This window comes from Babylonia areolata, chromosome 14 (genome assembly GCF_041734735.1).
Source record: "Babylonia areolata isolate BAREFJ2019XMU chromosome 14, ASM4173473v1, whole genome shotgun sequence".
In the NCBI taxonomy this organism is placed as follows: Eukaryota; Metazoa; Mollusca; class Gastropoda; order Neogastropoda; family Buccinidae; genus Babylonia; species Babylonia areolata.
The window spans coordinates 760,642-786,889 of NC_134889.1; the positions used below are offsets into that span (position 1 = coordinate 760,642).

Below are 26,248 nucleotides of genomic sequence, written 5' to 3' on the forward strand. Positions count from 1 at the left end.
GAAGAAGTACATGTAATACTACAGTGATTACTATGATGACTACAGGTGGGAAGAAGTACATGTAATACTACAGTGATTACTATGATGACTACAGGTGGGAAGAAGTAGTACATGTAATACTACAGTGATTACTATGATGACTACAGGTGGGAAGAAGTAGTACATGTAATACTACAGTGATTACTGTGATGACTACAGGTGGGAAGAAGTACATGTAATACTACAGTGATTACTATGATGACTACAGGTGGGAAGAAGTAGTACATGTAATACTACAGTGATTACTGTGATGACTACAGGTGGGAAGAAGTAGTACATGTAATACTACAGTGATTACTGTGATGACTACAGGTGGGAAGAAGTACAGTGATTACTGTGATGACTACAGGTGGGAAGAAGAAGTACATGTAATACTACAGTGATTACTGTGATGACTACAGGTGGGAAGAAGAAGTACATGTAATACTACAGTGATTACTGTGATGACTACAGGTGGGAAGAAGAAGTACATGTAATACTACAGTGATTACTGTGATGACTACAGGTGGGAAGAAGAAGTACATGTAATACTACAGTGATTACTGTGATGACTACAGGTGGGAAGAAGAAATACATGTAATACTACAGTGATTACTATGATGACTACAGGTGGGAAGAAGAAGTACATGTAATACTACAGTGATTACTGTGATGACTACAGGTGGGAAGAAGAAGTACATGTAATACTACAGTGATTACTGTGATGACTACAGGTGGGAAGAAGTACAGTGATTACTGTGATGAGTACAGGTGGCAAGAAGAAGTACATGTAATACTACAGTGATTACTGTGATGACTACAGGTGGGAAGAAGTACATGTAATACTACAGTGATTACTGTGATGACTACAGGTGGGAAGAAGTACATGTAATACTACAGTGATTACTATGATGACTACAGGTGGGAAGAAGTACATGTAATACTACTGTGATGACTACAGGTGGGAAGAAGAAGTACATGTAATACTACAGTGATTACTGTGATGACTACAGGTGGGAAGAAGTACATGTAATACTACAGTGATTACAATGATGACTACAGGTGGGAAGAAGTACATGTAATACTACAGTGATTACTGTGATGACTACAGGTGGGAAGAAGTACATGTAATATTACAGTGATTACTGTGATGACTACAGGTGGGAAGAAGAAGTACATGTAATACTACAGTGATTACTGTGATGACTACAGGTGGGAAGAAGTACATGTAATACTACTGTGATGACTACAGGTGGGAAGAAGAAGTACATGTAATACTACAGTGATTACTGTGATGACTACAGGTGGGAAGAAGAAGTACATGTAATACTACAGTGATTACTGTGATGACTACAGGTGGGAAGAAGAAGTACATGTAATACTACTGTGATGACTACAGGTGGGAAGAAGAAGTACATGTACACCCAGGGACAGGCGGTCATGAACCGGTCCTTCTTCCCCTGTCAGGACACACCTGCTGTCAAGGCCCCGTACTCTGCCAACGTCAAGGTTTGTTGTGTCCCCTGCATGTCACCCCTCACATGTTCACCCTCCTTGGAGTTAAATCATCTTGGAGTTCAGGCAACTTCTACATTTGTTGGTTGTGATTCACACGTTCACACGATTACACGAGTGGGCATTTACGTGTATGACCATTTCTACCCTCACCATGCAGGCAGTCATACTCCATTTCAAGGGTGTGAATTACAAAAGAAATGCATGTGTACATTGTGTGTTTATGGAATCTGATACATTCTGTTAGTAATTTGTTTTTAGATTTGTGTAAACTTTTGTTCTTGAATATTATGTAAGTTGCTTTTTTTATATAAAAAAAAATCCCACCTCCCCCTTTTTTGTCTCCTCTTTTAGGCCATTGAATAAAACCTTGAATATTTCTTATTAATTCATTTATATTTTAATATAGTTTAAAAAATTGTGGATGGGTATTATATCAAGGTAGCAAATTCAGTCTTTTTTATAAAGATTTCTTTTAATACAAACTGGTCAAAGAAATATCAGATTAAGGATTGACAGTCTAAGTTCTGTCCCTTGTGACCTCTTTCAAAGACTGTCAGTTGTCTGGTTTTCCGACAGGTGCCGGAGGGCTATACAGCTGTGATGAGTGCCAGTGAAAGAACATTTGGGAAAAAGGCCAACCTGAAGGGGCAGACGGACAACTACTACTTCTCCCTCAGTCAGCACGTCCCCTCCTACCTGGTGGCGCTAGCTGTCGGGGACCTCGTGGCAGCCGACATCTCTCCTCGCAGCTGTGTTTGGGCAGAGCCGTGCATGTTGGTTAGTGCTGTTTGGTGTTTGAACAGAGTCGTCAGGTGTTTGGACACAGCCGTCAGGTGTTTGGGCAGAGCCGTCAGCCATCATCATTGTCTGTCTGTATGGATGGTGTCTCCAGGAGGCAGCCATCATCATTGTCTGTCTGTCTGGGTGGTGTCTCCAGGAGGCAGCCATCATCATTGTCTGTCTGTCTGGGTGGTGTCTCCAGGAGGCAGCCATCATCATTGTCTGTCTGTCTGGGTGGTGTCTCCAGGAGGCAGCCATCATCATTGTCTGTCTGTCTGGATGGTGTCTCCAGGAGGCAGCCATCATCATTGTCTGTCTGTCTGGATGGTGTCTCCAGGAGGCAGCCATCATTGTCTGGATGGTGTCTCCAGGAGGCAGCCATCACCATTGTCTGTCTGGATGGTGTCTCCAGGAGGCAGCCATCATCATTGTCTGTCTGGGTGGTGTCTCCAGGAGGCAGCCATCATTGTCTGGATGGTGTCTCCAGGAGGCAGCCATCATCATTGTCTGTCTGTCTGGATGGTGTCTCCAGGAGGCAGCCATCATCATTGTCTGTCTGTCTGAATGATGTCTCCAGGAGGCAGCCATCATCATTGTCTGTCTGTCTGGATGGTGTCTCCAGGAGGCAGCCATCATTGTCTGTCTGTCTGGATGATGTCTCCAGGAGGCAGCCATCATCATTGTCTGTCTGTCTGAATGATGTCTCCAGGAGGCAGCCATCACCATTGTCTGTCTGTATGGATGGTGTCTCCAGGAGGCAGCCATCATCATTGTCTGTCTGTCTGGGTGGTGTCTCCAGGAGGCAGCCATCATCATTGTCTGTCTGTCTGGGTGGTGTCTCCAGGAGGCAGCCATCATCATTGGATGGTGTCTCCAGGAGGCAGCCATCACCATTGTCTGTCTGTATGGATGGTGTCTCCAGGAGGCAGCCATCATCATTGGATGGTGTCTCCAGGAGGCAGCCATCATCATTGTCTGTCTGTCTGGATGGTGTCTCCAGGAGGCAGCCATCATCATTGTCTGTCTGTCTGAATGATGTCTCCAGGAGGCAGCCATCATCATTGTCTGTCTGTATGGATGGTGTCTCCAGGAGGCAGCCATCATCATTGTCTGTCTGTATGGATGGTGTCTCCAGGAGGCAGCCATCATTGTCTGTCTGTCTGGGTGGTGTCTCCAGGAGGCAGCCATCATCATTGTCTGTCTGTATGGATGGTGTCTCCAGGAGGCAGCCATCATCATTGTCTGTCTGTCTGGGTGGTGTCTCCAGGAGGCAGCCATCATCATTGTCTGTCTGTATGGATGGTGTCTCCAGGAGGCAGCCATCATCATTGTCTGTCTGTCTGAATGATGTCTCCAGGAGGCAGCCATCACCATTGTCTGTCTGTCTGGATGGTGTCTCCAGGAGGCAGCCATCATCATTGTCTGTCTGTCTGAATGATGTCTCCAGGAGGCAGCCATCATCATTGTCTGTCTGGATGGTGTCTCCAGGAGGCAGCCATCATCATTGTCTGTCTGTCTGGATGGTGTCTCCAGGAGGCAGCCATCATCATTGTCTGTCTGTCTGGATGGTGTCTCCAGGAGGCAGCCATCATCATTGTCTGTCTGTCTGGATGGTGTCTCCAGGAGGCAGCCATCATTGTCTGTCTGTCTGAATGATGTCTCCAGGAGGCAGCCATCATCATTGTCTGTCTGTCTGGATGGTGTCTCCAGGAGGCAGCCATCATCATTGTCTGTCTGTATGGATGGTGTCTCCAGGAGGCAGCCATCATCATTGTCTGTCTGTCTGGATGGTGTCTCCAGGAGGCAGCCATCATCATTGGATGGTGTCTCCAGGAGGCAGCCATCATCATTGTCTGTCTGTCTGGATGGTGTCTCCAGGAGGCAGCCATCATCATTGTCTGTCTGTCTGGATGGTGTCTCCAGGAGGCAGCCATCATCATTGTCTGTCTGTCTGGATGGTGTCTCCAGGAGGCAGCCATCATCATTGTCTGTCTGTCTGGATGGTGTCTCCAGGAGGCAGCCATCATCATTGTCTGTCTGTCTGGATGGTGTCTCCAGGAGGCAGCCATCATCATTGTCTGTCTGTCTGGATGGTGTCTCCAGGAGGCAGCCATCATCATTGTCTGTCTGTCTGAATGGTGTCTGCAGGAGGCAGCCATCATCATTGTCTGTCTGTATGGATGGTGTCTCCAGGAGGCAGCCATCATCATTGTCTGGATGGTGTCTCCAGGAGGCAGCCATCATCATTGTCTGTCTGTCTGGGTGGTGTCTCCAGGAGGCAGCCATCATCATTGTCTGGATGGTGTCTCCAGGAGGCAGCCATCATCATTGTCTGTCTGTCTGGATGGTGTCTCCAGGAGGCAGCCATCATCATTGTCTCTCTGTCTGGATGGTGTCTCCAGGAGGCAGCCATCATCATTGTCTGTCTGTCTGGATGGTGTCTCCAGGAGGCAGCCATCATCATTGGATGGTGTCTCCAGGAGGCAGCCATCATCATTGTCTGTCTGGGTGGTGTCTCCAGGAGGCAGCCATCATTGTCTGTCTGTCTGGGTGGTGTCTCCAGGAGGCAGCCATCATCATTGTCTGTCTGTCTGGATGGTGTCACCAGGAGGCAGCCATCATCATTGTCTGTCTGTCTGGATGGTGTCTCCAGGAGGCAGCCATCATCATTGTCTGGATGGTGTCTCCAGGAGGCAGCCATCATCATTGTCTGTCTGTCTGGATGGTGTCTCCAGGAGGCAGCCAAAGCAGAGTTCAAGGAAGACGTGGAGAAGTTCCTGTCGGCTGGAGAGCGTCTGTTCGGTCCGTACGAGTGGGTGCGCTATGACCTGCTGATCATGCCCCCCTCCTTCCCCTTTGGCGGCATGGAGAACCCCTGTCTCACCTTCGTCACCCCCTGCATCATCGCAGGGGATCGCTCGCTGACCGACGTCGTCATCCATGAAATTGTGAGTGTGTGTGTGTGTTGTTCTGTGGTCATCCATGAAATTATGAGTGTGTGTGTGTGTGTGTGTGTGTGTGTGTGTGTGTGTGTGTGTGTGTGTGTGTGTGTGTGTGTGTGTGTGGTTCTGTGGTCATCTATGAAATTGTATGAGTGTGTGTGAGTGTGTGTGAGTGTGTGTGAGAGTGAGTTTGATGTCCTGTAGTCATTCAGCAAATAACATGTTTATATTTATATAAAAGTGACAGCATGGTATAATAGAGAAAGCTTTCCAGTGCAAGATGAGAGCTATGTAAATATCCAGTCCTCATGTGGTACAGTGTTTGATCTGTTGAGAGCGACAGAGAGGCCAGGTCAGGGGTCAACGGTCAAGGTCATCACATAGTTTGATTGATAAGAAATAAAATAAAGAATATGATAGTTTTTGTTCAGTTTTCGTCAAACATGTGGTGCTGTGATTGGTTATGGCCAGAATATGGAGACAAATGTCAGACAATAATAATAAATGTGTGTTGAAAAGTGTTGACCCTGTGATTCAAAGTGCATTCAACAAAACACTTACGAATAACTTAAATTAGACAAAGGATTATAACAAAAAATGTTTCGATACGAACTCACTGAAAATGCTAATTTGAAAATAGTGTAAAGACATAACACAACTTACAACTTTGACACCTTTGCCTCCCATCCCATGCTTACATCAGTGTGCACACAAACACGCATGCGCATGCGCCACACGCACGCACACACAAAGATGGTCCTGGGAGGAGAAGGATCTATAGTTTAGATTATGGGTTTCCTGTTGAAGTGTGTGTCACCTGGTGTTCCTGTTTCTGTTGAGGTGTGTCACCTGGGTTCCTGTTCCTGTTGAGGTGTGTCACCTGGGGGTCCTGTTGAAGTGTGTCACCTGGTGTCCTGTTCCTGTTGAGGTGTGTCACCTGGGTTCCTGTTCCTGTTGAGGTGTGTCACCTGGGTTCCTGTTCCTGTTGAGGTGTGTCACCTGGGGGTCCTGTTCCTGTTGAGGTGTGTCACCTGGGGGTCCTGTTGAAGTGTGTCACCTGGTGTCCTGTTCCTGTTGAGGTGTGTCACCTGGGTTCCTGTTCCTGTTGAGGTGTGTCACCTGGGGGTCCTGTTGAGGTGTGTCACCTGGGTTCCTGTTCCTGTTGAGGTGTGTCACCTGGGGGTCCTGTTGAGGTGTGTCACCTGGGGGTCCTGTTGAAGTGTGTCACCTGGGTTCCTGTTCCTGTTGAGGTGTGTCACCTGGGTTCCTGTTCCTGTTGAGGTGTGTCACCTGGGGGTCCTGTTGAAGTGTGTCACCTGGTGTCCTGTTCCTGTTGAGGTGTGTCACCTGGTGTCCTGTTTCTGTTGAGGTGTGTCACCTGGGGGTCCTGTTCCTGTTGAGGTGTGTCACCTGGGGGTCCTGTTGAAGTGTGTCACCTGGTGTCCTGTTCCTGTTGAGGTGTGTCACCTGGGGGTCCTGTTCCTGTTGAGGTGTGTCACCTGGGGGTCCTGTTGAAGTGTGTCACCTGGTGTCCTGTTCCTGTTGAGGTGTGTCACCTGGGGGTCCTGTTCCTGTTGAGGTGTGTCACCTGGGGGTCCTGTTGAAGTGTGTCACCTGGGGGTCCTGTTGAAGTGTGTCACCTGGGGGTCCTGTTCCTGTTGAGGTGTGTCACCTGGGTTCCTGTTCCTGTTGAGGTGTGTCACCTGGGGGTCCTGTTCCTGTTGAGGTGTGTCACCTGGGGGTCCTGTCCCTGTTGAGGTGTGTCACCTGGTGTCCTGTTTCTGTTGAGGTGTGTCACCTGGTGTCCTGTTTTTGTTGAGGTGTGTCACCTGGTGTCCTGTTTCTGTTGAGGTGTGTCACCTGGGGGTCCTGTTTTTGTTGAGGTGTGTCACCTGGGGGTCCTGTTTCTGTTGAGGTGTGTCACCTGGTGTCCTGTTTCTGTTGAGGTGTGTCACCTGGGGTCCCTGTTGAGGTGTGTCACCTGGGGGTCCTGTTTCTGTTGAGGTATGTCACCAGGGGGTCCTGTTTCTGTTGAGGTGTGTCATCTGGGGTCATGTTTCTGTTGAGGTGTGTCACCTGGGGTCCCTGTTGAGGTGTGTCACCTGGGGGTCCTGTTTCTGTTGAGGTGTGTCACCTGGGGGTCCTGTTGAGGTGTGTCACCTGGGGGTCCTGTTGAGGTGTGTCACCTGGGGTCCTGAAGGCCTGCCTCTGTGTTTTTTTCAGAGTCACAGCTGGTTTGGGAACTTGGTGACCAACGCCAACTGGAGTGAGTTCTGGCTGAACGAGGTATGTACATTGTTTAGAAGAGGTGTGTGCATGCTGTGTGTGTGTGCGTGTGTGTGTGTGTTTGTGTGTCCACTGACGCTACATCTAGACTTGTTGTTTCTCTCATTCTCTCTCGCCTTGACTACTGTAACTCTCTGTTGTCTGGTTTGCCTGCTTCATCCATTCAGCCCCTTCAGCGCATACAGAACTCGGCTGCCCGACTCGTCCTCAGAAAGAAAAGATCTGAGCACATCACTCCTCTTTTGCAACATCTCCACTGGCTACCTGTCTCACACAGACTAAAGTACAAGATCAGCACTTGATGTTACAAATGTATTCACAAATCTGCCCTTTCCTATCTCTGTGGCTGCCTTCACCTCTACACTCCACCTCGCTCTGCAATTGGCTTCGGATCCACTCTGTTTACACATACCCAGATTCAAACACTCCACTGTTGGCCACCATTCTTTCTGTGTCTCTGGACCTTGCAGTTGGAATGAACTTCCTCTATCTCTTCGTCAGGTCTCTGCACTCAGCTCTTTCAAGTCTGGCCTTAAAACCCACCTCTTCCCAAAATAGCCTCCCTTCCCTGCCTCTTCCTTGTTCAGTTTATCCAGTTTTAGAGTTACGCATGCGTGTGAATGACTGGTGCAAAAGCGCTTTGATTTGTCTCTGCACATGATTCAACGCTGTATAAATATAATGATTAATAATTAATTAATTATCGTCTTTTCACCTTGAGTGATATTAGACGTGTCGTGTGTGTGTGATTTGGGGTTGGGAATGGTGGTTAAAGGGGGATAATACAGACAAAAAAAGGGATAAACTAGAAAAATGGAATAAACAATTCATAAATATCTGTGTGATGGCAATTAACAACATAAACGTTGTTGTGGATAAAACTATAATAAATTCACTCGAAAACTTGCAGAAGTGCTGGAAAGATGGCGTCAGTCGATAGGAGATTCCCCCAGTCTCATGCACAAAATATGGCCTTTCATACCTCCCCAAAATAAGAGTGGTAGGTTTGCGAATGACCTACCCTGATCCGGTTGACTTCTGGCGACATCGGTGGCCTTTCAAATGGGTGCCGAAAGGTGACAATGCCATCTTAAGTGTTAACAGTAACTGTTTATGCCATACTTGGTCATATGCCTTTTTAACATCAAAGAAAGTTGCAAAAACACTTTTGCTACAAGCAAATTGTTGCTTCACTTGAGCAGATTATTGCAATGGGTCGATATCTGCTTTTATCACTTTTGGGTTTACCTGCTTTCAGAATTGGAACAGTAATGGAATCATTCTATAACTGTGGAATAGTACCATTATCCCAACAATCTTGAATAATCTTACAGAAAAAAACATTACATTTTTCGGGTAAATCTGGTTACAAGTTGCGTCAAGACCAACTGAACATTTTTTATTGTTGATCGGAGATATTGCATTTTTTAATTCTGTCACAGTTATTGGAAAATTAATGCAAAGATCATTTTGTGGGTTTGGTTCAGAATACAAATTCTTTGATTCTTCTTTTTCTCTATATCCTATGCTTTACAGTGTGAGGGAAGTCCCTCTGTTCTGCTGTTCTTTGAAAAGATATCAACAAATAGCTCGGCTTTTTCATCATCCAAAGGAAATTTGTTTTTATCATCACTTTTGATTGGATAAATTGACGGGCGCAATAGCCGAATGGTTAAAGCGTTGGACTTTCAATCTGAGGGTCCCAGGTTCGAATGACCGTGATGGCGCCTGGTGGGTAAAGGGTGGAGATTTTTCTGATCTCCCAGGACAACATATGTACAGACCTGCTTGTGCCTGAACCTCCTTCGTGTGTATATGCAAACAGAAGATCAAATACGCACGTTAAAGATCCTGCAATCCATGTCAGCGTTATGGAAACAAGAACATACCCAGCATGCACACCCTTGAAAGCGCAGTATGGCTGCCTACATGGCAGTCTTAAAAAACGGTCATACAGGTAAAAAGCCCACTTGCGTATATTCGAGTGAACGTGGGAGTTGCAGCCCACGAACGCAGAAGAAGAAGAAAAAGCTTGGATCAACAGGTAGTTTGATTCCATTTTTCATGTCTATTTTTTTCCAGACATTTTTAGAATCCTGATGGTCAGTAACATCTTTGGCACAAAATGAACTCCAGTATTGTTTTTTTGCTTGAGCTATAACTATAGCTGTTACTTTGTGATTTTGCTTTCTTCATTTCTATATCGTTTTCTTCTGTTCTGTGCTTTATATGAATTTTTTATTTTTTATTTTTATTTTCCACAGCTTCCTCACAGGCGTCATTCCAGCAAACATTACCAGAATGGTTCGCCAATTTAATGGTTTTTAATTTTGGGATTGATGTTTGCTGCTGACAAAACTGCTTCTTTGAATGTAAGAAATTGATTGCATTTTCATTCATTCATTTCATTCATTCATTTTGCCCATCGCTCCTGGTGGAACATAGGCCATCGACGACCCCTCGCCATCGCACTCTGTTCTGGGCTGTTCTGGCCATTCCAGTCCAGTTGGTCCCTTGCTGCTTCAGCTCTGCCTCAGTATCTCGCCTCCAGCTGTTGCGAGGCCAGCCTCTCTTCCTCTTTCCCTGCGGGTTCCAGGTCAGGGCTTGGCGTGTGATGCTGGACGCTGGCTTCCTGAGGGTGTGTCCGATCCAGCCCCACTTCCTCCGCAGTATCTGCTTGGCCACTGGTTCCTGTCCCGCTCGCTCCCACAGATCTTCGTTTCGGATCTTCTCCTGCCATCGGATCTTGTAGATGTGCCTCAGACAGGTGTTGAAGAATGTCTGAATCTTCTGCTGCATCGTCTGTGTTATCTGCCATGTCTCGCATCCATAGAGCAGAATTGACTTCACATTGCATGGGTGTTCAGTGCTGGCACTTTAGTTGGCCCAGCGAAAGTTCTTGAATCCAGGAAGTAGGGCATGGATATAAATAAACGCGGCTGACAAACAGGCCGCGCCAGCGGCACACGCTGTATGCTTGTTTTTGTGGTAAATCTGCTTTGTTTCTTTCGCGCATCATCTCCTCGGATGGATTGGAAATAATGACTAAAGAAGTGGTTTTCTAAAAAGAACACAAAATAAGCTTTCCATTGACTCCAAACACAATATGTTTTCTTACATAGCGGTTGTTGCGGCAACGGCTGAAACATAAATGAAGAAAGAAAAGAGAAGGATAAGCAGAAACATGATCACAAAAATCGTTAAGTTTAAATCCCTCTCTAAGAAAACAGGCGTTTATCACAATAACATCGTAAATTCACACAGAACATTTAGCATGCCTGCATGCAGATCAGCTTACCTTTTGAGTTGTGCGATTTTTCTTGGCAGCACAACAAACGTTTAAATGAACACACTGTAGCATGGTGAGAGTGAGTAGCAGGGGGGTGGAGAGCGGGGTGAGTGTCTGTCGACTTATGGCACTGCCGTGCTCTTCATTCCACGAGAAAGACGAAGATTTTTAAGGTTAAAAACAAAACCAAACGATGATGTTGATAAAATAATAAAATTGTGTAAATCAAATCAAACTGCACTCCAATAATACAAGCAGGAATAGCAATAACTCAACTTTCTGTAATCACTGCAGGAAATGTGTGGATGCTGTGAAAACGTGAGAAAAGTGGGGCGGGGGCTGCGGGGCCGAGTGAAACAAAGAAGGCAGTGTCCAGGTTTGGCGCACGGGGCCAGAAATACTGCGGTGAATGTGCTGGCCAGTGCAGAGTGCGGTGGGAAAGTCTGGCATTAAAAAAATTTTGACCCAAGACGTTAGACACTGCTCGGCCAACTAAAGAGCCGGATTTTGTGCTCGGCTGAGCAGCCGTGATTGGAGTTGAAGATGCGGAGTTTGGTTTTCATACTGATTGCTCCAGATGCCCAGATGTTCTTGAGCATGATGAAAGCTGTTCTTGCCTTGCCGATTCTGGCTGTGACGTCTCGGTCCGTGCCTCCCTGTCGGTCATCCACGCTTCCCAAGTAGACGAAAGACTCCACCTCCCTGATGGGCTCTCAACCGACTGTGACTGGAGTGTTGGCAGTGGTGTTGATCTTCATCAGCTCGGTCTTTTTCTTGTTGATCTTGAGCCCTGTCCTGGCTGACGTGGTCTCCAGGCGAGTGGTCTTGTCCTGCATGTGGCTGTGGTTGTGTGACAGGAGCATCAGGTCATCAGCGAAGTTGAGATCATCCAGCTGTGTCCAGAGTGTCCACTGTATACCGTTGTTCCTGCCTGTTGTAGTGGTCTTCATGATCCAGTCGATGACCAGGAGGAAGAGGAACGGTGACAGCAGGCACACCCTTGACGAACTCCAGTCTTCACCTCGAAACTTTCGGACAGCTGGCCTGGGTGGGCAGTCCTGCAGCTCATGTCCTGGTAGGTGCACCGGATGAGGGAGATGATCTTCTCTTGGACTCCGTAGTGCCTCAGCAGCTGTTGAAGGCCTTCTCATAATCAATGAAGTTGATGTAGAGGGGGAAGTTCCACTCCAGCAACTGCTCCACGATGATGCGCAGGTTGGCGATCTGGTCAGCACAGGATTTGTTCCGCCGGAAGCCTGCCTGCTGGTCTCGGAGCTTGGGGTTGATGGCCTCTTTCATCCTTTCCAGTAGAACCCTGTTGAGAACCTTGCCTGGCGTTGACAGGAGCATGATCCCTCGGTAGTTGCTGCAGTCCCTGAGGTCTCCTTTCTTCGGCAGCTTGATGATGATTCCTTCTTTCCACTGGACCGGTCCTCCTCCTTCTCCCAGATCTTGCCGAAGAGGCTGTATAGCATGTTGACAGCTGTTTCCATGTCTACTTGGATGGCTTCTGCTGGTATCTCGTCCGGCCCTGCAGCCTTCCCATTTCTCAGAGTCATGATGGCCTTCTTGATCTCTACCTTTGAGGGTTTGTCGCAGCTGATGGGCAGTTCTGTCTCTGCAGGTGGAATGTCTGGTGGTGCGTCAGGGGCGGGGCGGTTCAGCAGCTCCCTGAAGTGTTCTGCCCATCATTTCAGCTGTTCCTCGGTTGTTGTCAGTGGGTTCCCGTTCTTATCCTTCACTGGCTTGTCTGTCTGCTGGAACTTGCCCGTCAGCTTCTTGGTCACCAGGCACAGGTCCTTCAGGTTCCCCTGTCCGGCTGCTGCCTCTGCTTGACTGGCCATGTCATCGATGTAGTCCCTCTTGTCCTTCTTGATGCTCCTCTTTACATCTCTGTCCGCTGCTGTGTACTCTTCCTGTGCCTTTGCCTTAGTTGCTCTTGTTCTGCTCCTGTTCAGTGAAGTTTTCTTCTCTTTCCTAGTTTCCAGCTTGTGGATGGTGTCGGCAGAGATCCATTCCTTGTGCTGAGTTTTCTTCTTGCCAAGGACCTCTTCACATGTGTCGTGCCAGAGCTTCTTGCTGTGTTCCCACTGTGTCTCGATGTCCATCTCACCGTCTTCTATCAGCTCTTGTAGTGGCTGGAACCTGTTGGAAAGGCTGATCTGTAATGCTGCTTGTGTGTCTTTGCTTCTGAGCAGTCCAACATTGTACCTTGTCCGTGTGTTGTTGGTGTTGGTGAATCTCTTGAGGCGAAGTCTCACTGTCGTCGTAAGAAGGTGGTGGTCTGATGACACATCAGCTCCTCTCATCACTCGTACATCCTGCCATGATCTCCTGAACTTGCGGCTAATGCAGATGTGGTCGATCTGGTTCTCCATGACGTGGTTTGGGGATCTCCATGTGGCCTTGTGGATGCGCTTGTGTGGGAAGATACTTCCTCCTATCACCATCTGGTTCAGGGCGCACAGGTCTGCAAAGCGCTCACCATTCTCATTCATCTGTCCCAGTCCGTGTGTCCCCATGGTGTCCTCGTGGCCGGTGTTGTCCCTTCCGTTCTTGGCGTTGAAATCTCCCATCACTATGGTTATGTCTTTGGCTCCTCTTCTGTCTATAACTGTCTGTAGTTGTTGGTAGAAGTCATCTTTCTTCTCTTCTTCCGCATCATTGGTGGGAGCATAGCTCTGGATGATGTTCAGCCTGATGTCATTCTTCTTGGTGGTAAACTTGGCTGTGATGATGCGGGAGTTGACAGGTTCCCAGCCGATGAGTGCCCCCTGTGCCTCCGGTGCCAGCATCAGGGCCACACCCTCAGTGTGGGGAGCTCCATCCTCTGTGTGTCCTGAATACAGCAGTTGCTCTCCAGATGAAAGCCTCATCTGTCCTGACTGTAGCCACCTTGTCTCACTCAATCCTAGCACTCCGATCTTGTAGTTTTTCATCTCTCTTGCTACTTGGATGGTTCTTCCTGCTTCATACATCGTCCTGATGTTCCATGTGGCTACTCGCGTTGTTGTCCTGGGTGTCAGAGGGGGAGTCAGCCTTGCAGCTTCCTTTTGGCTTTCACTGCACCGCATCATAAGTCTCCGTGACGGAGACCCTTCCTTGCCCAGGTGAATGTTTTGGTTCTTTGTCGTCGATGCTTTATCTTTTGATACGTCTTGAATCCTGGTGATACTACCATCGTTTAGAAGATTAAATGTGCTATCAGTTATGTTTTGGACAAGACGATTATTGGTAACTGTATTGCAGTCATTTTCCCAAAAGGGTGAGTGGGCATTGAAATCACCAGCTGTCAACCACTGGCCACTGTGGTGGTCTGGATGGAACGTAACCATTCCATGTTTTGATCATTTGGGCCCCTGGGTAGATACACTGACATGACATTTAACATCATGGACTTAACAAAATTAATCATAATCGCACATCCATCAATATCAGTGATATTTTTTGCAAATGGCGGTGTACAAATATATTCTAACCCTTCGCGAATGTATATCGCGGTATATATCTTTCGGTTTGTATCCCCTTGTCCATACACTGGGGGATAATGATAATTCATCAGATTGGGCAGTTTGGCTGGTGTGGTATTTAGAGACTGCAGTATCAAAACTTCATACTGTTGTGAGGCAAGATGATGTTTTAAGTATGGTAGATTTGTTGCTAGACATCTACAGTTCCATTCAAATAGTTACGTTCTTTGTATTTTCGTTTGTTTTGGCATCTTTGTTACTGTAATATCTGTTAGTTTAAATGTTCTTTGTTTTTAGATCACATGCTCTTATCTCTGCATTAAGACTTAGGTGCGACAAAGAGAATGACCGTAGTATCATAAATGGAGGATGAAGTGTGGAACAAAGAGAATGACTACAGTATCATAAATGGAGGATGAAGTGTGGAACAAAGAGAATGACCGTAGTATCATAAATGGAGGATGAAGTGTGGAACAAAGAGAATGACTACAGTATCATAAATGGAGGATGAAGTGTGGAACAAAGAGAATGACTATAGTATCATAAATGGAGGATGAAGTGTGGAACAAAGAGAATGACTACAGTATCATAAATGGAGGATGAAGTGTGGAACAAAGAGAATGACTACAGTATCATAAATGGAGGATGAAGTGTGGGACAAAGAGAATGACTACAGTATCATCAATGGAGGATAAAGTGTGGAAACCTGCCGTTGAAGATTGTTTGATACATAGTTGATGCTTTTCTTAGCATTGAACCTGCCTATGAAGATTGTTTGATACGTAGTTGATGCTTTTCTTAGCATTGAACCTGCCGTTGAAGATTGTTTGATACATAGTTGATGCTTTTCTTAGCATTGAACCTGCTGTTGAAGATTGTTTGATACGTAGTTGATGCTTTTCTTAGCATTGAACCTGCCGTTGAAGATTGTTTGATACATAGTTGATGCTTTTCTTAGCATTGAACCTGCTGTTGAAGATTGTTTGATACGTAGTTGATGCTTTTCTTAGCATTAAACCTGCTGTTGAAGATTGTTTGATACGTAGTTGATGCTTTTCTTAGCATTAAACCTGCCATTGAAGATTGTTTGATACGTAGTTGATGCTTTTCTTAGCATTAAACCTGCCATTGAAGATTGTTTGATACGTAGTTGATGCTTTTCTTAGCATTGAACCTGCTGTTGAAGATTGTTTGATACATAGTTAATGTTTTTCTTAGCATTAAACCTGCCATTGAAGATTGTTTGATACATAGTTGATGCTTTTCTTAGCATTGAACCTTCCATTGAAGATATTTGTAATAAATTTATGGTTAATGTTTTTCTTATCTTTCAACATGCCATTGAATTTTTTGTAATAGATTTATTGTAATCTTTCTCTTAGCTTTAAAGCTGCCATGGAAGATATTTGTAATGTTACATTTATATTAGTTTTTTTCTTAACACTGAACCTGCTGTTGGAGACTTCATAATACTGAAAATACTTAGTAGTGTTTCTTGTTCTGAAATAGTTTCTTAACTGTGCGATAAATTAAGGTGTCTGGTTTTGTTCAGCTAAATATGTTTTACTTTTCCTTCAGTTCAGTCATGTTAGTGTGTGTGCGTCAGACTTGACTGAGGGCTGTAGAGATTGTGTAGTGAGTGATGAGCCTTTGGAGGCACAGCCAGTTTACTACAGAGGGCTGTAGAGATTGTGTAGTGAGTGATGAGCATTTGGAGGCACAGCCAGTTTACTACAGAGGGCTGTAGAGATTGTGTAGTGAGTGATGAGCATTTGGAGGCACAGCAAGTTTACAATCAGAGGAATAAGGATGTATTGTGATGTTGTCTCCATCAGGGGATTAGCATGAATATTGTGTTGTCTTCATCAGGGGTTCACCATGGATAAAGATGTGTTGTGATGTTGTCTTCATCAGGGGTTCACCATGGATAAAGATGTGTTGTGATGTTGTCTTCATCAGGGGTTCACCACGGATAAAGATGTGTTGTGATGTTGTCTTCATCAGGGGTTCACCATGGATAAAGATGTGTTGTGATGTTGTCTTCATCAGGGGTTCACCATGGATAAAGATGTGTTGTGATGTTGTCTTCATCAGGGGTTCACCATGGATAAAGATGTGTTGTGATGTTGTCTTCATCAGGGGTTCACCATGGATAAAGATGTGTTGTGATGTTGTCTTCATCAGGGGTTCACCATGGATAAAGATGTGTTGTGATGTTGTCTTCATCAGGGGTTCACCATGGATAAAGATGTGTTGTGGTGTTGTCTTCATCAGGGGTTCACCATGGATAAAGATGTGTTGTGATGTTGTCTTCATCAGGGGTTCACCATGGATATTGTGATGTCTTCATCAGGGGTTCACCATGGATAAAGATGTGTTGTGGTGTTGTCTCCATCAGGGGTTCACCATGGATATTGTGATGTCTTCATCAGGGGTTCACCATGGATAAAGATGTGTTGTGGTGTTGTCTCCATCAGGGGTTCACCATGGATAAAGATGTGTTGTAATGTTGTCTCCAACAGGGGTTCACCATGTTTGCTCAACGCCGCATCATGGAGAAGCTGTATGGACGGCCCGCTATGTGTCTGGAGGCCACCACAGGACAGGCCTTGCTGAGGCAGCACATGACCAACGCTGGAATGGTAATGCTGTGTGTGTGTGTGTGTGTGTGTGGGGGGGTGACCAGTGCTGTGTCCTGTGTGGGAATAGTGATGCTAAATGCTGTGTCCTGTGTATGGAATGGTGATGCTACATGCTGTGTCCTGTGTATGGAATGGTGATGCTAAATGCTGTGTCCTGTGTATGGAATGGTGATGCTACATGCTGTGTCCTGTGTATGGAATGGTGATGCTAAATGCTGTGTCCTGTGTATAGAATGGTGATGCTAAATGCTGTGTATGGAGGGAATGGTAATACACTGTTTGTTGAGGCAGCACTTGACAAACACAGGAATGGTAAATGTCTTATCTGGAGGGAATCGTCAGTAAATGCTCTGTGTATGGAGGGAATAAATGCTCTGTGTCTGGAGGGAATAAATGTGGAGGGAATAAATGCCCTGTGTCAGGAGGGAATAAATGCTCTTTGTCTGGAGGGAATAATGCTCTGTGTCCATAAGGAATAATACTCTGTGTCTGGAGGGAATAAATGCTCTGTGTTTATTGGGAATAATGTTCTGTGTCTGGAGGGAATAATGCTCTGTGTCTATAGGGAATAATGCTCTGTGTCTGGAGGGAATAATGCTCTGTGTCTATAGAGAATAATGCTCTGTGTTCATCGGGAATAATGCTCTGTGTCCATAGGGAATAATTATCTGTGTCTGGAGGGAATAATGCTCTGTGTTCATAGGGAATAATGCTCTGTCTGTGTCTTGAGGCCACAAGAAGACAGATGTTGTCAAGGTAACGCATGAGCAACACTGTGTGTACTGCAGAAGACCTGTTTGATTTCTGCTTGGATGACTTCCCAGACCTGATGGTGAGGCTGTAGCAATGTGTTGCCTGTGACAGGATCACCCCCAGAACAAACTGCAGGCTGTAGCAATGTGTTGCCTGTGACAGGATCACCCCCAGAACAAACTGCAGGCTGTAGCAATGTGTTGCCTGTGACAGGATCACCCTCTGAACAAACTGCAGGCTGTAGCAATGTGTTGCCTGTGACAGGATCACCCTCTGAACAAACTGCAGGCTGTAGCAATGTGTTGCCTGTGACAGGATCACCCCCAGAACAAACTGCAGGCTGTAGCAATGTGTTGCCTGTGACAGGATCACCCCCAGAACAAACTGCAGGCTGTAGCAATGTGTTGCCTGTGACAGGATCACCCCCAGAACAAACTGCAGGCTGTAGCAATGTGTTGCCTGTGACAGGATCACCCCCAGAACAAACTGCAGGCTGTAGCAATGTGTTGCCTGTGACAGGATGATCCTCTGAACAAACTGCAGGCTGTAGCAATGTGTTGCCTGTGACAGGATCACCCCCAGAACAAACTGCAGGCTGTAGCAATGTGTTGCCTGTGACAGGATCACCCCCAGAACAAACTGCAGGCTGTAGCAATGTGTTGCCTGTGACAGGATCACCCCCAGAACAAACTGCAGGCTGTAGCAATGTGTTGCCTGTGACAGGATCACCCCCAGAACAAACTGCAGGCTGTAGCAATGTGTTGCCTGTGACAGGATCACCCCCAGAACAAACTGCAGGCTGTAGCAATGTGTTGCCTGTGACAGGATGATCCTCTGAACAAACTGCAGGCTGTAGCAATGTGTTGCCTGTGACAGGATGATCCTCTGAACAAACTGCAGGCTGTAGCAATGTGTTGCCTGTGACAGGATCACCCCCAGAACAAACTGCAGGCTGTAGCAATGTGTTGCCTGTGACAGGATCACCCTCTGAACAAACTGCAGGCTGTAGCAATGTGTTGCCTGTGACAGGATCACCCCCAGAACAAACTGCAGGCTGTAGCAATGTGTTGCCTGTGACAGGATCACCCCCAGAACAAACTGCAGGCTGTAGCAATGTGTTGCCTGTGACAGGATCACCCACAGAACAAACTGCAGGCTGTAGCAATGTGTTGCCTGTGACAGGATGATCCTCTGAACAAACTGCAGGCTGTAGCAATGTGTTGCCTGTGATAGGATGATCCTCTGAACAAACTGCAGGCTGTAGCAATGTGTTGCCTGTGACAGGATCACCCCCAGAACAAACTGCAGGCTGTAGCAATGTGTTGCCTGTGACAGGATGATCCTCTGAACAAACTGCAGGCTGTAGCAATGTGTTGCCTGTGACAGGATGATCCTCTGAACAAACTGCAGGCTGTAGCAATGTGTTGCCTGTGACAGGATGATCCTCTGAACAAACTGCAGGCTGTAGCAATGTGTTGCCTGTGACAGGGTGATCCTCTGAACAAACTGCAGGCTGTAGCAATGTGTTGCCTGTGACAGGATCACCCCCTGAACAAACTGCAGGCTGTAGCAATGTGTTGCCTGTGACAGGATCACCCCCAGAACAAACTGCAGGCTGTAGCAATGTGTTGCCTGTGACAGGATCACCCTCTGAACAAACTGCAGGCTGTAGCAATGTGTTGCCTGTGACAGGATGATCCTCTGAACAAACTGCAGGCTGTAGCAATGTGTTGCCTGTGACAGGATGATCCTCTGAACAAACTGCAGGCTGTAGCAATGTGTTGCCTGTGACAGGATCACCCCCTGAACAAACTGCGCGTGGTGATTGAGCCAGGTGTGGATCCCGATGACACCTACAACGAGACGCCATATGAGAAGGGCTTCGCTTTTGTGTGCTACCTGCAGAGTCTGGTGGGGGACGTGGAGAAGTTTGACAACTTCCTCAAGGCCTATGTGGACAGGTTCAAGTTCAAGGTAAACTTTACAAGAAGTTTTCAGCAGTGTGTGTTCAGGGTTCATACAGTTTACAAGCGTTTTTTCAGAAACATGTTGAAAAAAAAAATGACATTGGGATTTTAAAGTTTCTGATTTTGACTGTCTTTACAGGAAACAAAATCAAAAACCAAAAAAACCATGGTTTTTGCCAAAGCACAGAAGTGAAATGTTCCACACAATTTAAAAATCAAAGATAATTTGATGTTTAGAAAAACTGATCTGAAACCAACTCTCTGACCAAAATAACAGTTCTAATCCGTGTTGGAGATGATGATTCATGCAAGGTGCATAACCCTGTCCACAGAATGCTGTCCCTGACTCAGTGACAGTGACATTGGGTGAATTATTTGAGATCATTGACATTGGGTGAATTATTTGAGATCATTAACAGTGACATTGGGTGAATTATTTGAGATCATTAACAGTGACATTGGGTGAATTGTTTGAGATCAGTGACAGTGACATTGGGTGAATTATTTGAGATCAGTGACAGTGACATTGGGTGAATTGTTTGAGATCATTGACAGTGACATTGGGTGAATTATTTGAGATCAGTGACAGTGACATTGGGTGAATTATTTGAGATCATTGACAGTGACATTGGGTGAATTGTTTGAGATCAGTGACAGTGACATTGGGTGAATTATTTGAGATCATTGACTGTGAAATTGGGTGAATTATTTGAGATCACTGACAGTGACATTGGGTGAATTATCAGTGACATTGGGTGAATTATCTCAGATCATTGACAGTGACATTGGGTAAATTATCGCAGATCATTGACAGTGACATTGGGTGAATTATCTCAGATCATTGACAGTGACATTGGGTAAATTATCGCAGATCATTGACAGTGACATTGTGTGAATTGTTTGAGATCACTGACAGTGACATTGGGTGAATTATCAGTGACATTGGGTGAATTATCTCAGATCATTGACAGTGACATTGGGTGAATTATCTCAGATCACTGACAGTGACATTGGGTGAATTATTTCAGAGCACTGACAGTGACATTGGGTGAATTATCTCAGATTATTGACAGTGACATTGGGTGAATTATCTCAGATCACTGACAGTGACATTGGATGAATTGTTTGAGATCACTGACAGTGACATTGGGTGAATTATTTGAGATCATTGACTGTGACATTGGGTGAATTATCTCAGATCATTGACAGTGACATTGGGTGAATTGTTTGAGATCACTGACAGTGACATTGGGTGAATTATCAGTGACATTGGGTGAATTATCTCAGATCATTGACAGTGACATTGGGTAAATTATCGCAGATCATTGACAGTGACATTGTGTGAATTGTTTGAGATCACTGACAGTGACATTGGGTGAATTATCAGTGACATTGGGTGAATTATTTCAGAGCACTGACTGTGAAATTGGGTGAATTGTTTGAGATCACTGACTGTGACATTGGGTGAATTATCTCAGATCACTGACAGTGACATTGGGTGAATTGTTTGAGATCACTGACAGTGACATTGGGTGAATTATTTCAGAGCACTGACAGTGACATTGGGTGAATTATCTCAGAGCACTGACTGACATTGGGTGAATTATCTCAGAGCACTGACTGTGACATTGGGTGAATTATTTCAGAGCACTGACTGACATTGGGTGAATTATCTCAGAGCACTGACTGTGACATTGGGTGAATTATTTCAGAGCACTGACTGACATTGGGTGAATTATCTCCAGAGCACTGACTGACATTGGGTGAATTATCTGTGACATTGAGTGAATTATTTCAGAGCACTGACTGACATTGGGTGAATTATCTGTGACATTGAGTGAATTATTTCAGAGCATCGTTGCAGAAGACCTGTTTGATTTCTACTTTGAGTACTTCCCACATCTCAAGGGAAATGATGTGACTGAACGGTCAGTGTGTGTATCTGTGTTGTGTGTGGGTGTGTGTGTGTGAAATGATGTGACTGAACGGTCAGTGTGTGTATCTGTGTTGTGTGTGGGTGTGTGTGTGTGAAATGATGTGACTGAACGGTCAGTGTGTGTATCTGTGTTGTGTGTGGGTGTGTGTGTGTGAAATGATGTGACTGAACGGTCAGTGTGTGTATCTGTGTTGTGTGTGGGTGTGTGTGTGAAATGATGTGACTGAACGGTCAGTGTGTGTATCTGTGTTGTGTGTGGGTGTGTGTGTGTGAAATGATGTGACTGAATGGTCAGTGTGTGTATCTGTGTTGTGTGTGGGTGTGTGTTGAAATGATGTGACTGAACGTCAGTGTGTGTATCTGTGTTGTTGTGGGTGTGTGTGTGTGAATGTGTGACTGGTGTTCAGTGTGTGTATCAATTTTGTGTGTACTTTGGTATGTTTTGTGAAATGATGTGAGCTGAACGGTCAGTGTGTGTATCTGTGTTGTGTGTGGTGTGTGTGTGTGAAATGATGTGACTGAACGGTCAGTGTGTGTATCTGTGTTGTGTGTGGGTGTGTGTGTGTGAAATCATGTGACTGAACGGTCAGTGTGTGTATCTGTGTTGTGTGTGGGTGTGTGTGTGTGAAATGATGTGACTGAACGGTCAGTGTGTGTATCTGTGTTGTGTGTGGGTGTGTGTGTGTGAAATGATGTGACTGAACGGTCAGTGTGTGTATCTGTGTTGTGTGTGGGTGTGTGTGTGAAATGATGTGACTGAACGGTCAGTGTGTGTATCTGTGTTGTGTGTGGGTGTGTGTGTGAAATGATGTGACTGAACGGTCAGTGTGTGTATCTGTGTTGTGTGTGTGTGTTTGTGTATTGTGTGTGTGTGTGTTTTGTGTGCTGTGTATTCATAATTTTGTGTGTATCACCTTGTGTATGTTTCTTTTTATGTATTTGTTTTCAGAAGAGATCAACTGTTTAAATACTTATATCATATGTTTCTTTAACAAGAGATCAGCTGTTTTTGTAATGTATCACTTATCTAGTTTTGCTTATGTAATTAGTATCTTTATTTATTTTGAGCAATCTTAACTCTTCTGTTTCGCTCCCTGTGAAATCTGACCCCTGGTGAAAAAGATGGGGGTCTTGTGGGACAGTTCAGTCTGTTGATCTTGTGGGGTGGGACAGTTCAGTCTGTTGATCTTGGGGGACAGTTCAGTCTGTTGATCTTGTGGGACAGTTCAGTCTGTTGATCTTGTGGGACAGTTCAGTCTGTTGATCTTGGGGGACAGTTCAGTCTGTTGATCTTGGGGGACAGTTCAGTCTGTTGATCTTGGGGGACAGTTCAGTCTGTTGATCTTGGGGGAAAGTTTAGTCTGTTGATCTTGGGGGACAGTTCAGTCAGTTGATCTTGTGGGACAGTTCAGTTTGTTGGTCTTGTGGGAAAGTTTAGTTTGTTGATCTTGGGGGACAGTTCAGTTTGTTGGTCTTGTGGGAAAGTTTAGTTTGTCAGGTAGCCCCAGACCTAACAGGACCTCCATAGCAATGTATCAGAGTACAGCCTTGTCAGGTAGCCCCAGACCTAACAGGACCTCCATAGCAGCTTCTTCATCACCCCCATCACTCATCAAAATATAAAAAACAATCGTCCAAAATCCCCCCCCCCCTCTCCCCACCTTGAAGAAAGAGTTGATAAGAAAAGAGTGGTGTTGTGCAGGGAGGGGTACGAGTTCAGCACCTGGCTGAACACCCCTGGGTGGCCCCCCTACCTGCCGGACCTGTCAGATGGCAGAGTGCTGATGGACCCCCCAGAGGCCTTGGCCCGGTCCATTACTGAAAAGGTGAGATTGGCCCGGTCCATCACTGAAAAGGTGAGATTGGCCCGGTCCATCACTGAAAAGGTGAGATTGGCCCGGTCCATGACTGAAAAGGTGAGATTGGCCTGGTCCATGACTGAAAAGGTGAGCTTGGCCCAGTCCATGACTGAAAAGGTGAGATTGGCCCGGTCCATTATTGGTTAGGTCAGGTTAGCCCGGTCCATTACTGAACAGGTCAGGTTGGTCTGGTCCATTTGTGAACCAGTGTCATGGTTGAAGATCTGCTGCACTGGGGGTGGGGGGTGGGGGAAAGGGTTTGCAGTTTTGGGGGTGGGATTTTGTGTATATATGACCTTTTTTTATTATTATACCATTGTTGTAATTTATCCACATTCTCATTTATTTGATTGGTTTTGGTATTAGACACATACTTTGGCATTATGGTCTTGGTATTGGACACATACTTTGTCATTATGGTTTTGGTATTAGACACATACTCTGACATTATGGCTTTGGTATTAGACACATACTCTGACATTATGGCTTTGGTATTAGACACATACTTTGTCATTATGGTTTTGGTATTAGACACATACTCTGACATTATGGCTTTGGTATTAGACACATACTTTGTCATTATGGTTTTGGTATTAGACACATACTCTGGCATTATAGTTTTGGTATTAGACACATACTCTGGCATTAAAGCCTTTGGTATTGGTATTAGACACATACTTTGGCATTAAAGCCTTTGGTATTGGTATTAGACACATACTCTGGCATTATAGTTTTGGTATTAGACACATACTCTGGCATTAAAGCCTTTGGTATTGGTATTAGACACATACTTTGGCATTAAAGCCTTTGGTATTGGTATTAGACACATACTCTGGCATAAAAGCCTTTGGTATTGGTATTAGACACATACTCTGGCATTAAAGCCTTTGGTTTTGGTATCAGACACATTCTCTGGCATAAAAGCCTTTGGTATTGGTATTAGACACATACTTTGGCAAGCCTTTGGTATTGGTATCAGACACATACTTTGGCATTAAAGCCTTTGGTATTGGTATTAGATACATACTCTGGCATAAAAGGCTTTGGTATTGGTATTAGACACATACTCTGGCATTGAAGCCTTTGGTATTGGTATTAGATACATACTCTGGCATTAAAGCCTTTGGTTTTGGTATTAGACACATACTCTGGCATTAAAGCCTTTGGTTTTGGTATCAGACACATACTGTGGCATTAAAGCCTGTGAAAAAGTCCAGCAGAAACAGTTTTCAACATTACAAAAATATGACTTCCACCCATGTGAACTGTTCAGTTATTGGCCACATGGTTTGTTTAACTGAGGAATGACAGTAGCCTATTTTAACGTCTCTGTGTGTGATGTTTACTGATGATGACAACAACCTATGGTAAATGATATGTGTGATGTTTTACTGATGATGACAACCCATGGTAAATGATATGTGTGATGTTTTACTGATGACAACAACCCATGGTAAATGATATGTGTGATGTTTTACTGATGACAACAACCCATGGTAAATGATATGTGTGATGTTTTACTGATGATGACAACCCATGGTAAATGATATGTGTGATGTTTTACTGATGATGACAACCCATGGTAAATGATATGTGTGATGTTTTACTGATGATGACAACCCATGGTAAATGATATGTGTGATGTTTTACTGATGACAACAACCCATGGTAAATGATATGTGTGATGTTTTACTGATGATGACAACCCATGGTAAATGATATGTGTGATGTTTTACTGATGATGACAACCCATGGTAAATGATATGTGTGATGTTTTACTGATGATGACAACCCATGGTAAATGATATGTGTGATGTTTTACTGATGACAACAACCCATGGTAAATGATATGTGTGATGTTTTACTGATGATGACAACCCATGGTAAATGATATGTGTGATGTTTTACTGATGATAACAACCTATGGTAAATGATATGTGTGATGTTTTACTGATGATAACAACCTATGGTAAATGATATGTGTGATGTTTTACTGATGATAACAACCCATGGTAAATGATATGTGTGATGTTTTACTGATGATAACAACCCATGGTAAATGATATGTGTGATGTTTTACTGATGATAACAACCCATGGTAAATGATATGTGTGATGTTTTACTGATGATGACAACCCATGGTAAATGATATGTGTGATGTTTTACTGATGATGACAACCCATGGTAAATGATATGTGTGATGTTTTACTGATGATGACAACCCATGGTAAATGATTATGTGTGATGTTTTACTGATGATGACAACCCATGGTAAATGATATGTGTGATGTTTTACTGATGATGATAACAACCTATGGTAAATGATATGTGTGATGTTTTACTGATGACAACCCATGGTAAATGATATGTGTGATGTTTTACTGATGATGACAACCCATGGTAAATGATATGTGTGATGTTTTACTGATAACAACCTATGGTAAATGATATGTGATGTTTTACTGATGATGACAACCCATGGTAAATGATATGTGTGATGTTTTACTGATAACAACCCATGGTAAATGATATGTGTGATGTTTTACTGATGATAACAACCTATGGTAAATGATATGTGTGATGTTTTACTGATGACAACAACCCATGGTAAATGATATATGTGATGTTTTACTGATGATGACAACCTTTGGTAAATGATATGTGTGATGTTTTACTGATGACAACAACCCATGGTAAATGATATGTGTGATGTTTTACTGATGATGACAACCCATGGTAAATGATATGTGTGATGTTTTACTGATGATAACAACCCATGGTAAATGAT

General features: G+C 44.8%; 1 protein-coding gene across 3 annotated transcripts in view; it reads left to right on the forward strand.

The window, feature by feature from the left end:
* Window positions 1-26,248, forward strand: part of LOC143289711 (aminopeptidase B-like) — a 45,141-nt gene that overhangs the window by 5,050 nt on the left and 13,843 nt on the right. For all 3 annotated transcript variants that reach the window (XR_013056266.1, XM_076598770.1, XM_076598771.1), the window contains 8 exons: window positions 1,418-1,527; window positions 2,113-2,313; window positions 5,052-5,264; window positions 7,482-7,544; window positions 16,826-16,945; window positions 19,493-19,672; window positions 21,517-21,593; window positions 23,304-23,427. Coding sequence is in view for 2 of the 3 variants with exons in the window: in XM_076598770.1 (XP_076454885.1) it covers window positions 1,418-1,527; window positions 2,113-2,313; window positions 5,052-5,264; window positions 7,482-7,544; window positions 16,826-16,945; window positions 19,493-19,672; window positions 21,517-21,593; window positions 23,304-23,427 (1,088 nt within the window). In the remaining variant the exon portion in view is untranslated. The remainder of the gene's footprint in view (window positions 1-1,417; window positions 1,528-2,112; window positions 2,314-5,051; window positions 5,265-7,481; window positions 7,545-16,825; window positions 16,946-19,492; window positions 19,673-21,516; window positions 21,594-23,303; window positions 23,428-26,248) is intronic.